Source organism: Apostichopus japonicus, chromosome 8 (assembly GCF_037975245.1).
Source record: "Apostichopus japonicus isolate 1M-3 chromosome 8, ASM3797524v1, whole genome shotgun sequence".
In the NCBI taxonomy this organism is placed as follows: Eukaryota; Metazoa; Echinodermata; class Holothuroidea; order Aspidochirotida; family Stichopodidae; genus Apostichopus; species Apostichopus japonicus.
In genome coordinates this window covers 36284619-36298546 of record NC_092568.1, presented here as the reverse complement: position 1 = coordinate 36298546, position 13928 = coordinate 36284619, and the positions used below count along the sequence as shown (strand labels likewise).

Sequence of the window (13928 nt, the reverse complement as noted above, 5' to 3'; positions counted from 1 at the left end):
TAAGTTTTTATGATCAATCGATTTAAGAAGGATATTTACCATTTGTTCTACATCTCCTATCCTCGGTGGATAAGCTTTTCTATAATATGCTCAACGCTTACATTTTTTGTAATATTGTTTTTCTCTGTGCTTGTGTTTACACTTTTGGAGTAATTGGAATAGAAAATGCTGAACTTGATATCTGTTGTGTAATCATATGAGGTGAACAAAAATTAGGACCCAAACAAAATTGGGACCACATAATACGTTTTGGAATTGACTGACATTGTTTCTGCTTGTTCTCACCCATACTGCTTTCATTTAGGATGGTATTGGTAGGCCAAGGCCTATGTTGTAATTTTGCTATGATAATGGAACAGATGCTCTTTTAATGGTCAAAGTTAGTTAAGTTTAGTTTAGTAGAAAAAAAGGATCAGTTAATATTTATGCCTTTGGCTTTGCTCTAACTTTGGCTATTGTTCAGTATAAACCAGTATGCAAAGTTAGGGGACCCAACATTCCAAAATCACCATACAAACAACCAAGATAGCCTATCATATTTTAACAATGTTTTGCCAAACAATGACTATGTTGGAACTTTTTTGAAACTTTCATGTTCAATTAGACTTTTTTCCCCAGTTTTTTTTTCCCAGTTTAGGTTAACCTATCAGACCTGACCACTGTTAACATTAAGCTCATATCGGATAGGCTTTATGGGTATTTCTTGTTCCTAATTATCTCTTTGCAACTTTTAAAAAGTAAACTTTTATAAACACACAGTTCGATATCCTTACCTCAATATCCTTACTCTGCTCAGTACTGGTTCAATAGTCTACAATCATGTAATCATTTTCTCTGTAGATTTTGGACATGCTGATATAAAATTGATGCCAAACAAAGCATATATTTTAATTGTCTATTACCAGACAAACCTTTCATTAAGTATAACATACAGTAAGTCCATGGACTAAGACATGTTTTGATCTCTATTGATCAGTACTAAATACATGGGTTTTGGGGGTTTGTTTGTACATGTTGAAAATGGAATGAGTAAAGGGGTTTTAGCATACACTGATTGTCAAGTTTTGGACTTTATTCTTTAGGTCAATGTATGAAAAAAAAGTAGTCAAGGTTACAATAGGGCAGGCTAATCTTCATCTTGCCCAAAGTCTCTTGGCAAAGTTTAAGCTGATAAGGTTGATCTCTTTTGCACTCATGAGAGGAGTGACCCCGATCCAGCATCCAAGCCAATCCAGTTCGTACACCAGCAGTATAATTTCTTTATATACTGTAGGACTAAAATGTCTATCCTTTTTCTAAGGTTACGTTTTGATTGTTAAACATAACTTTTTTTTATTTGCTAAAAGGAAGTATCCCTCTTCTCTATGGTTAGAATAGAAGTTAAAGTTGCTCCTTTGATGTCATAATAAGATCAAATTTCCAGCAAGTAAATATCTTCAGAAAGAATGTTATTAACATACAAAGTTTGCAACTAGAGAAGAGGGCTAAGAAAGTAAAAAGTTGTATTATCAGAAATATCATTTCTACACTTACAGTACTTACTAGATAATTTTGGGACTTAAGATTTTGCTAGGTTGGTGCCGGTTTTTCAGTGAATTATTATTGTTTGCTGGGTACTAAGTATGTGCATTCGATTCCAAGACAAAAAAAAATCTTGCTACTTCCTAAATTTGTAACTTCCCAGTCCATTGCTGTTGGTTTTAACTCAAATCAAAAGATGCTCACATTCATATGCTTAATTGCACAGTATTTCAATGAAAATAACATCTATCACAAATAAAGGCCATCAAAATGTGGCTTTTGTGTGTGTTTTCAGTTTAAGTACAATAAGGACAGAAATTTGAAAAGTCTGTGAATAGTCAATCAGGACTGTCAGTTTAAGTTTAAGTACAATAAGGACAGAATTTTGAAAAGTTTGTGAATAGTTAATCCTTTCAGTTTACTGGTCTTTAGTTGCATGTACATGTCCTTTTATCAATAGGCTGGTCATTATGATGGAGTATTTATAATAAACCGTGGGATTGGAGGGTCTATTCTTCTTGAAACAACAGAGTTTGACATGTAACTCATTTGAACATGTGTAGATCACAGGTTTGATCAATAGTACTCTAATCATCTTGAGAGAGAGAGAGAGAGGCAGAGACAGAGGTGGAGAGGGAGAGAGAGAGAGCTGAATTGATTGGATTGCTATTATTGTTCATCTCATTGTGATTTGTAACCCATAAACAAATTAATAAGTAATTCTATTAATTCACTATAAAGTAAAATAGTAGAATAGGATAAATAAATATCACATTTTTAATTGCCATGAAGTTGCTGTATGTAATGACTTTTCCAACGAAGTGTTTAGATCCTTGATATTTAAATCCTGTATACATACCAGACAGAAGATGATATTACTTAAATAGTACCTGCGCTGTTTTATATATTATGTATTCCAAATTAACAGTGCATTTACATGATCTTTAACACTATTAAAATGTCTTCGCATAGACATCACTTAATTTGTGAAGCAGTTGAGAAGCTTTTTCGAGTCCTGTGGCAACCTATTGTTTTTTGCACAGCATAAAACTTTGTAATGTCAATTGTGAATTTTTCTTTCAATCTGGATAAACTCATGGAAGGGATGGTTACAAGGTAACTGCAGTTACAGTTGTGCCGATAATCGGGTAAGAAATTTGAAAACTTGATTTAAAGGAGGATCTGTGAGGTTACAAAGTGTGGTTTAAGCCCTGGCCAGTAGAAAGCTTGCCACAAGTGCATATATATGTCTACTTAGTGCACAAAAAAATAACTGTGTTCTAGACTGATTAAATATAGAAATATCAATAAGTTAGAGAGATATATCAAAATATAAGATAGAAATATAATAAATATAATAGAAGATTTATGCCCCTCAAACAGGAATTTATTCCAATTCGAATGTTAACTGTTGAGTATATATATAGTGTGTCTTTCCCCCATGTTTTTTGCACACTTGATTTGATTTGATTTTGTATTAGATTTTACTGGGATTCTTATTCGACTTTAATTTGGACCATATTTATTCAAATTTCTTATTATTATTATTGCAAATGCAGGTTATTGAAACCTCACAGATACATGTATATCAACTTCATTGAGCCTTAGTGTCCTTAACAAAAGACTCACAAAACACCTGCATTTGAATTTGAAAGCAAAACATGTTTTTTTTTCATTCGAAGAACTCCAAACTAATTAACCCATTAATTCTCTGCTCAAGTTCCAGTCACACCAAGAGTGTGTGGTCTAGTGATTGCTATGATGTGACCACTTGTCGTGCATGGTTGCATTGCACACACAATATCACTGATTAAGTTAGGAGCTAATTACTTTTATTGTAAAGGAGACAATGGTTTAATACCAAGTAAGACTGTAGCTGGTTTATACTGGTCATATAATTAAAGGTAGTCAGTATAGGCTAGTGCTGTGCCGTTTACACGTTTAAACGTGTAAACGAACGAAACATCGTTTAAACGTTTAATAAAACCTTATGAACGTTTAAACGAAAGTTCTATGATATCAACTGAAAATTAAATTATTGGCAAAAATCGCGTATCAATTCCCGTGTTTATTTTGTCTACTACGCGAAATAACAAAACAACTTACGATCAGTCGAATCATAAACCGCGAACGTAATCCTACTTTTGTCCCCCCCCAGATGTATCCGGCGATATGAATGGCTTAAACTTGAACGCTGTTATCCTTTTGTGAAAACTTCCTGATTCGCGGCACAAGTGTACTTTATATCGAGCCGACAGCGGCGGCGCAGATAATCCAGTCAATGCATGTTCAATCGAAATGATTACAATCCCTGTCCATCACTTTGAACTCTCCGACCAGAGAATACCGGGTCGAATACTCGACTTGGTAATAGTTGTTCAAATACATGATCAGAGGAAATGTATCGATTGGAGATCGTAAAAAAACTCTGAAAATCAGTAGAGAAATTACCAATTGTGTACGAAAAGTAAGTTGGTACACCTTTCAAATTTTACGAAAGATCCAGCAAAACACTTTCGACAAATTCACGCGAAACTGGCAAATCGTGCTAAATGCAACTAATGTCATGTATACAAGGCTCTAGTACACCCATTTATGAATAAACCGTAAGACCACATCTGGTGTTAAGTGGGGGGGAAAGAAAGTATTTTCTAGATTTTCCAAAAATACGGAAAAAATAATGTCCTACCACAGTTAAGTGTATAGCAAATAGCCTAACCACCTCGTCTGTTACGGATCTCACGTAACTACAAAAACACAACCAATTGTATTTTGCGAACTTGACGTTTTCTACAAGAACATGGAAATAATGTTAAGCATTAGTTAATCATGCCATGTGGCCTAAAACATATTTTATTACAAGGTTTACTTTAATAAAGATGACCATAGCTTGATATCTTGTGCTGCGTGTATGAACTGTGCCTCGTGTATCATGGGGAATACTCTATGAAACGTTTCTTGGAAACGTGCCAAAAATGTTAACAAACAGGTGCTAGACAGGGGATGAGCGCGCAGTTGTTTGGCAAGGTAACTGGGAAAATTCTGAGCACATACGTGTATACAGTATCCTACCGTGGTATTTAAGTTAGGTTAAACCGTACTGCAGTTGTAAACTGATACAGTACGTTTAGTGCGCGCTATTCATTGTTAGGCATTCTAGAAACGGGGCTTTGCCGAACGTTTTTTGTTTCATAATATCGGAGGTTCTGTAAGTTAAACTTTTTAAAGATTTTAAAACAGATTAAATCTCTTTTCATTTTATAACATAATACAGCTACTCTAACTTGTCATTTAAAATTTTTCATCAGCTTCGTGACAATTTAAATTCAAAAGTTGTCAGTATTTTGCATCCTCAACTGCGAATTTTTTATCGCCAGACACGCAAAAAATTCCTTTTCCTTTTCCGGGGTCTTCGCCCCACCAGGGCCCTAGGGCGGTCCCCTGGACCCCACGCCTTTATACTTGGCGTTTTCTCGCGATATTCGCGAACGTTTAAACGTTTAAACGAACGAAAAATCGGCCGTTTAAACGTTTAGGTCTTTAAACGAAAACTCACAGCCCTAGTATAGGCCCCAAATTATAGAATGCTATTAAAGCTAGAAGTTTTCAAAAGGACTTTCCTGGAGGTCTTTACTCTCCAAATTGTTCTCAGACATTTTGAAGGAACACACAAGATGACTGATTGTCCAAGTGAGGAAAATTTCATCAAAAGTTGTAATAAAAACAGTTTAAGAAGTTTGACCAAAGGTGACCATATTTGAATATCTAGCATATTTGGGGCCAATACTGCACACCTTTAAGTGTTTTTTTTAACTGACTTTAGAATGAAGCTGTTCTTCCCCCACCCAACAACAATCTAATTCATCCATGTGCATTGTTGGAGTTCTGTTTCCTCTATCACCAGACCTAAGCTGGTCACACTAACTCTTAGATTATAAGCTTTTGTATTCGTCTCCATAGAAACACAAACAATGGACACACTGGAGTGGCTCTGATCATCTTCTCTGTAGGAGAGATGAGTTTTGTGTATGAAGTCTATATGGTGGATGTACTTGTTTAGATACAGTGTACACACTAAATATAGGTTATGTGTCCCCCAAGGGGTTGTACAAATAATCGTTTAGGTCAGATGGCTGGCTGTTTAGAGACTTCACTATTTGAAGTCTTTGTAAGAGATGGAGCATGTCAAAAGTGATAGTCTGTGTATATCATTGGTAGGTGCATCTAGAAATTAATTCTCAATAGAAACGAACATGTCTGAAAGGAAGGGGGGAATTTGTGTAATGTTAGTGTGTCAAAAGAGTTTAGTACATGAACAAAATAACATTAACCTTATGAAGGATCTTGTACACAGAAGGAAGAAAGAAAAAATTAAAAAGTTAAAAAATGTTTAATTACAAAGTCTGTAACAAGTAGATTATTGTTAACACTTCAATTACAATGGCAACTTGATTCTTGAACACAACACTTCATTCTTAACACTTAACAAGCGGTTCAACTTAACCGTATTATCGTCCATCTGTTAGTGTTGGTCATATCCCCAGTTGGTTCTGTAGAATGAATACCAACTACTGTATGTGATAACATTTTAAGTTTATTAAATGACCCAAGTGCAAAATACATGAGTTACAAAAGAGAGGAAATCTACATACAGAAATCTGAAACTTGAGACATCAATTTTACTGGACAGTCTCTGCGACATACATAGAATTATATGACTTTCTGTTGTGTGTCAAGAAGCAGCTCCCCCCCCCCCCTTCTGCCCCTCATTTTGAAAAGTCAGGTGCTGGACACGTATATTTAATAAAAATAATGCAAAGCAAGCAAATGAGAAAGTTAAATATATATTCCATCATCCATTTATACTGGAACTATTCTTTTTGAAAATTTGAAAAGGGAAAACAAGTATGAAATTTGGTGATAGAAACGTTAAAGTTTTTATTTCACTTCCTTTTCCTGAATTTTGAAAAAAAGAGATGAAGTCCAAAATTTAGGGATAAAATTGTTGACATTTTGACATGTATTCATTATTCGAAATTTCAGCAACAAGGATCCAAAATTTGAAAGGAAGCGGTTGAAATTTTGAGATCAAATATTCAACATTTGAAGCTAAAAAATGCCATATTTCAAAATGTCCTGTCTTGGCCACTGTAGCAACTACAAAATGACTGGTTGTCAAGGGAACAATCCAGTTTTCTGCCACACATGTTTCTTAGAGTTTCCTATACCACTGATTTCACAATGAAAGTAAGTTGAGAACAGCCTGTAACTGAATAGCATGGACAGCTGTTCCTGTTAAAAAAATATTTTTGTTTTTATTGTGATGTATTTAACTTTTCTCTTCCACGGTAGGATACCAGTTTGGTAAATTTTGATAAATTCCCCCCATTATTTACCTTACAAACTGTGGACTATATGAATAGAGTTCTTATTTTATGTATTTTTCGATCTAAGAAGAATTTTAATTACTGGGCGGTTTATCTGGAAATGCCGAACCGTCTAAATGAGTATTTCGGTAAACTAACTACGACCTTTGGATCCATCAGATGTTTACCAAACTTCCTCTTAAACTTTGTTTGCAGGGCTCATTGGCCCTGGTTCTTGACTGTCCAAAGAGAAAAATATCAAGGTCATTTATTATCGGACGATGCTTTTGCTCACCAAGACAAGAACGCTTGTTCAGCACATGTGACTGTAAGAGTACAGTCTTTCATAAATGTTAAATGTTGGGAAATCTGAAGAACCTTCTTGAATAATTCATAGTTTAGTGAAGTTTATTGAAACAAGAGGGTTGTAGGAGCCACCTTTTTTCCCCTTGCTTGGGTTTGAACTGGTAGCCTAACCTTTGTTGGGCATACACAGCTTTAACTGCCACACTGTGCTTGCACATTGGGTGTCACAGCCTATACATTGTACATTACTTTACTGTAAAAGACTTATTGTTAATGTACAAATTAGGTAAACCCTTATATGATTTAAAAGTGTAAGTTTTAAGTTATTTTGGATGAAGATCCTGAATTTAAAAATGAACATTTTTCAGTTTAAAATGTTAATATGATCTCAGACTAACAGTTGTTTCAAATAGTAGATTCATAACAGATTCTTTCCCAAAAAATCTGTGAAACACAAAATTGTAAGTTTCTTACTTATTTTGCTGTCCTTTATATATCTTTTGTACTACTGTACATCATGCAAGAAACCTTTAAGGGTTTATGCTATGATCTAGTGACAAAATGTTCTTGTTGTTGGCCAATCAGAACAATACTTGAGTTTGTCCAAGGAGCAACCAAGTCTACAAAGTAAAAGCACTAGCCTAATCTTTTAAGTCAAAGAACTTTCTTAAAACTCTGTCCTCATGTATTGTCTTATGGAAAATATCTCAGGTGATATAATAGTTTTATACTTTTCCTTTCTATAAAGCTGTAAACAGGCTTTGTGAAAAGGTTTGCAAAACACGACAATCTTTCATTCTTTTTTAAAACAGATTTTTTCCAATGCCTTAGAGTAATGCAAGCTACTTTAATAACAAAAAATATAATATTAGATTTTATCCTCTCCTCCTCTTGCAGAACTGACAGTCATCATGTGAGCCTGATGATGTAAGAACCAATTTTCCTTTCTATCCATTATGCTCCTCGATGAGCCGGGTCCTTCGTTTTCTTGGAAACGTTCCGTAGTCCAAGGGTGACATGGACAAGGAGGAGGAGACTCCCAAGGATGGAGACGAAGCTAAAGACCGAGAGGATGAAACCATGGAGGAGACGGGAAAAGACTCCCACGTGGCAGCTTACAGGGACTTTATCATCCAGATGGAGAGAGAACTTGCAACCTCTCCCGAGGAGGAGCAAAGTCCCAATCCACCTCTGGTCCAGGTGACAGAGGAAGGAGTGTCACTCCGAAATGGGCCGCCTGTCCCCTCTTTCAACTTCCAGGACGGTCCTTCGGAAAAGGACCCGACTCCTCCGAGTCGGGACGACTCACCCGAAACCAAGAGCAACAACTCCAGCGGGAGGAATTCTCCGTTCAAGAACCGGGTGGAACCTCTGGTGGAGGACGTAGAGATAAATGCAAACTCCGACAGGACGGAGGAACATTCGTCGACTAACCTGAGTGAGATGTTCGTCTCCTCCAAGAGACCTCTGATCACGTCCGAATTTGTACCGGAATACGAAAGAAACGGTTTAAAAACCAATAGTCCGGACAGCGGTGTCGAACACGATCTTGACTGCAATGGCATCGATCGGCCGATATCAAAGCCGAGTTTGGGGGTCGGGAGCAAAAGGAAGATCAGCGATAAGAACTACACACGAAGAATCTTTGTTAGGACGTTCAAGGAGAGAGCCTCTCAAGAGAATTTCGCTCTTTACGGATTGTTAACGCCGGCTCTGTGTTTGGTGCCATCTATCGATGGGGTAAGTTCCACTTGCTTACGCCAGATTTTTTGCCTCGGGACTCTTCGACGAGTTCTCCGTTCTTTGTCAGAAAGGGGATTACCATCAGCTAAATATATATGCAGGACAGTATTTGATTTAAAATATGAATTTTCTGGATTTCTCGGTCACTTTCCATTTCATTACCGTGAAACTGACTTATCAAGGAATGCAACAGATATGGTAGAATGATGGGAGTTCAATAAGTAATTAAAGGAGAGATTAATATTTTGCTCATAACTTGATAGTCATTTGCAGGGAGCATAGTTTGTTACTAATTATAGATATTATATATAAGGCTGCTTTGTTCTAGTCGGTATAAACAAGGGCATTTAAGAGTTTAGAGGGTATCATTGAGATATTTAGCAGTGAATTTTATTGGTACACTACTACTGTAGAGCGCATCAGCAAACTTGATCATAAAAGTATTGCCTGTTGTTTCCATTTGAAACTAATATTCAATGGTGGTATTGCTCTGCCATGTACATACAGTAGTCAGGGATATCCTGTCAGTAAACAAAGCAAAAGAATGAACTCCTGACTTGATATGCCCCATCCAGTGAATCAACAACTACTTGCATTAATCAGCCAGTTCCCTTTCAATACTTAATGCTATTGTATGTTCACTTCAGTGCTTAGTGGAGCCTTCATGACACCTATTGGTCAGCTCCATACCTAAATTGACCCGTTGCTCCCAATGTATTTACTTCTCTGCATAATTAATTTACCAATCAATTCCGAAGTACATGGGAGGTATTCCCGAGGAAAATACCAACTCAATGCCCTTTTCTTGATTTCCAGAAAAGAATTGTCCTAAAAAATCAATACCATCTATGACGTCTCTCCTCAAGGTTTTCAATAAGACGACGATTGGAGAACAGTTACAAACCAGTCGATGTCTTAGATTATGATTGAGTCGGAAACATTTGTTAAACAGATGCGTATTGGAAGGGAGATTATTAAAGTAGAAACATTACTTACTTAGATGTGAATTGGGATGGAGATGTTGTGGGTGGTTGGGGCCAACATGTCCTTGTTCCGTGGTATTCAAGGTTGTGGTAGTGTGTGCATCACTCCTACCAAATGAGAAAGAGAGAGTTTAGTAACACCTCTATTTGGATTGACAGCAAATCAGATCACCGGAATTGATCTCTTAAGGTCAATGGTTATAATTCTGCTCTAAGAGAAAACATTTCTGTGATCTCTTAAAATACATGTACTTCATCCATACAAATATTGCTTAGCTAGGATAAAAACACTTTTTTTGCAAAACAATTGTATTTCTCTTCACATACTTTTATAGGATAGACCTCTGCTTTTTCTACAAAATGAATGTCCTTCTCATAGGCTACAATTTCCCACAAATTTTGTCAATTTTACTGAGTTGAAAAGAACAATGAATGGCAAACATTACAACTTGTCCCTTGGTTACTTCCAGACTTCTTTACTGTTTTGTTGTGAAGTTTGTGTGTGGTTAACATTTGATGGTTGATACCAGAAGTTTGGATGTTTTCCATCAATATGTCAGCCCAATTTCTTTGTTTTAATTACACAAACTGTGAGTGGCAAACTAGCATTCCAGAGGGACTGTTCACACTGAAACACTGTATGATTGATTGTGCAGATAGGATCATGAAAACTGTGGGGTTTACCCAACAGTGAATTGACAGCCCACAACCACCTTACCAAACTGAAGATGAAAACAGAAAAAAGCAAAAAAGAGAAATGCATTTAGAAACCAGAGTCAAAATGATTTTTGACCTGTTTCTTATCCATTTCTAATTGTTTGATATTTGCATAATTCTGTATCTCAGAATGACTCTCTGACAGAGAGTTTTACAGAGCTGAAGGGAGAAGACAGGGAGTTGAAGTTAGCAGCCGCTCATGTTGATGACGCCATCACTGGCAGAGGAAAGTACGGCAGGGCCAGGGCATTCTTCAAACCAAGTTATGGCAGATGGTAAGCAGTGGTATAGCAACGGGCATGGGGCATGAAGGGGGGGGGGGAGGGGGGAGGGAGTGGGAAGGCTTGCCTTTGTATCTGAAACATCTTGACCACACCAGAGAAACACTTTTACTTTGATTGTCGGATGGTGCTACACCACTTATGAAAGGTGAACAATAAATTATTTAGATAATATTCTGGAAACCCTGTATTCTGTTTATGTCATTGGAATCTCATCTTCTGTGCCTAGAAGTTTGTGCTAGGCCTCTGATTATATCAAGAGTCACATTAAGTGAAATTCTGTACCTAGTACTATTATTCAATTAGACTGTTTGCTGTTTGGGACACTGACTAGAAATACAATGTTTGACGTATAATTGACTCCCTTAAATATCTGTCAGATATATAGAACTTCTCTTCATTATGTTCCTTAAGAAATTGATATCTAAGGCTTGAAGTAGCTGACAGAATTAGTAACAATATAAGAAGAGCTTTGAGTACTTGGTTTTACTCCTCGTTGTTCATGTTCCTCCCACAGTACTGCACATTTTACCCTACCCTCCTGTCTGTGACTGAATGAAACCATACTTATTGTATGCTGCAATTTTTCATGCCAGCCTATACTACTGCAGGTATCATTGAATTTGCAGTGCTCCCTTCGAGCTCAAACACTTTGAACAGTCCCTGCATGTGTAACAAGGGTTCGTGTTAAAATGCTTGTGTTATACTGTTTTTTTTTATTTTGTAGGAGTTTTAACATTCTTGTCAGCCAATGGTTCCATTACTTGGTGCTCACCGTGGCGACCGTCCACATTGCTTTGACTTTTGTCGAGCCACCCCCAAATCCAGAGTAAGTTGCAAAACTAGTCTTCAGATATGAGTAGTGCTATCTCAGGGGTATTGGGATGTAGGGAAGGGGGTGTGGGGGCTAAATGCGGGATAGATGCATACATGTTAGTTTGCATCCCTTTGCAAGTTTTAACTTGGTAGAATAATACCACTTTGTTGAAATGTTTGATTTGGAAGATCGTGTTGGCTGATAATTAGTTTTGCAAGCTGAGTGTGTCTTTTGAATTGATGAATACATTGTGCATTTAAAAGCCTTATAGTGTAGGGCGCTATATGCACATGGTATGTTCAACATGAATGGTAATGTTGGTTTTGCATTGTACTTAAGGCCTAATGTTTTCATGGGAAATATTTTATAATATTTTTATGTGTTTCTGTGCCAGTCCTTCACTTGTCAGTCAGTATTTATCATTGCAGGGTGCACATGTATATCATGATATACTTTAATATTGAAGCCTGGCAAAAACTGTTAATATGCCTCATGATAATTATGGTATAATCTAGTAAAATTTGACAAGTTTTCACCTCACATTGGCTGTAACATTCATGATTGAGAAGCAGAACGACAGAACGGTAGTAAATTTTTATTTTGTTCGCACTGCTGAATTTATCATTAAATAATTTCAACAATTTGTATGATTTGTACTTATTTAAAATAATTTGTACGAAATAATGTGCTTTGCATAATGTAATGTGAAATATAAATGTGTACCATATATGTTAAGTACTGCGATGCATGTTACAAAACAGGGCTTTGTGTTAGATATTGATATATCCTTGTTTAACAACAGACAGATCTGGACATACTTCAGCTTGTAGGTTTAATGGTTGCCTCATGTTCAATAACAGACGAAGACAAATTATAATTTGTAGGTTTAGTTGTTGCCGCATTTGCTGCTAAGTTTCTGGCTGTACCATGAAAACTTGTCTGATAGTTTATTTACCTTAAAGGCATGCTGTATTGGCCCCAAATATGCCCGTTATTCAAATATGGTCGCCTTTGGTCCAAATTCTTAAACTGTATTTATTACCACCCTGCAGACACTCAGTCATCTTGTGTGTTCATTAAGAATGTCTGAGAACAAGTTGGAGAGTAAAGACCTCCAGGAAAGTACTTTTTGAAAACTTCTAGCAATTATAGGATGCTATAATTTGGGGCCTATACAGGACTACCATTAAATGCACTGCATGTTGACATCCAATCACAGTAACCACTATGATATTTGCTTGTTATTCAGGTCCACGTCTCTGGTTCCTATCATCGTCACTCCACTTTGCCTATTGGTCTACATTGCTGATATAGCAGTACATGTAGGTTTTCTCTCATGGAAAGTATTCTGGCAGTGGAATGAAAATAAATGGCAGAGGTATGTTTGTCTGCATTCCTTTATCCATCCAGATATTGCAACTTTTATTTAGTCCTTTGATAACAGGTATGTCTTTACTTTTTTACCTGGCATTCCTGTCGTCTCACAACCATCGCACTCTGCCTCTAGAAATGTCTATCTGAGTAAACTGGCAACTTTTTCATAACAGTGCAACCCTTAAAGATTGGTCACTTCCATAAAGTGTCTAGAATTATTTTATAAAGATGGACTTTGTCACCCAATGAATCTTCTTTTTCATAGATCTGGACTACCTTTGGTGTCATCACCTTTTAGTTTTCCTGTCTCAAAATATGTATGTGTACTTTCAGGCCAATTTAATATCGTGTTTTTGCTTCTAGAGGTTTTTTTCACATGGGGTTGTAGTCGCCTATTTTGCATACTGTTAAGGGAATTGACCTGATGAGTCTATAGTATGATAAAATGGTACTCATCTCACTGTAAACCATCTTGATGGATTGATTGATGACTGTTTCAAGTTTTTCTTTTAATAGACGGTCTTCCTTGTTGATTTGATGCAAACATATTTTGATAGTTTCCTTCTTGGTCTGCTTTATTTACAGAGTGGAATTTGTGTTTGTGATCGTTTTCACATTAGATTATATTATGCTGGTCATACAATGGATCCTAGGAATGGTAAGAATTTTTGTTTAATCTTGAATCAGTCTCACCCAAAACTCTGGTGATTGCACGACAGCATTTCTTTCTATGCAAATTTCAATGTTGGTTCTTGAATTCCAGTTTTCTAGATTGCCATTTAAAGTGATTAGCAGTTGGGGTTTTTGCAATGGTTAATGA

General features: G+C 36.5%; 2 protein-coding genes across 4 annotated transcripts in view; one reads left to right on the top strand and one right to left on the bottom strand.

Annotated features, from left to right (window-relative positions):
* LOC139971884 (ubiquitin-ribosomal protein eS31 fusion protein) overlaps positions 1-13928 on the bottom strand; it is a 205163-nt gene that overhangs the window by 83284 nt on the left and 107951 nt on the right. The gene's annotated exons all lie outside the window — the stretch shown is intronic.
* Positions 1-13928, top strand: part of LOC139971858 (uncharacterized) — a 39810-nt gene that overhangs the window by 903 nt on the left and 24979 nt on the right. For all 3 annotated transcript variants that reach the window (XM_071978632.1, XM_071978631.1, XM_071978633.1), the window contains exons 2-6: positions 8091-8933; positions 10766-10911; positions 11645-11746; positions 12984-13112; positions 13694-13766. In XM_071978632.1, coding sequence (XP_071834733.1) covers positions 8211-8933; positions 10766-10911; positions 11645-11746; positions 12984-13112; positions 13694-13766 — 1173 coding nt within the window. In that variant the 5' untranslated portion in view covers positions 8091-8210. The remainder of the gene's footprint in view (positions 1-8090; positions 8934-10765; positions 10912-11644; positions 11747-12983; positions 13113-13693; positions 13767-13928) is intronic.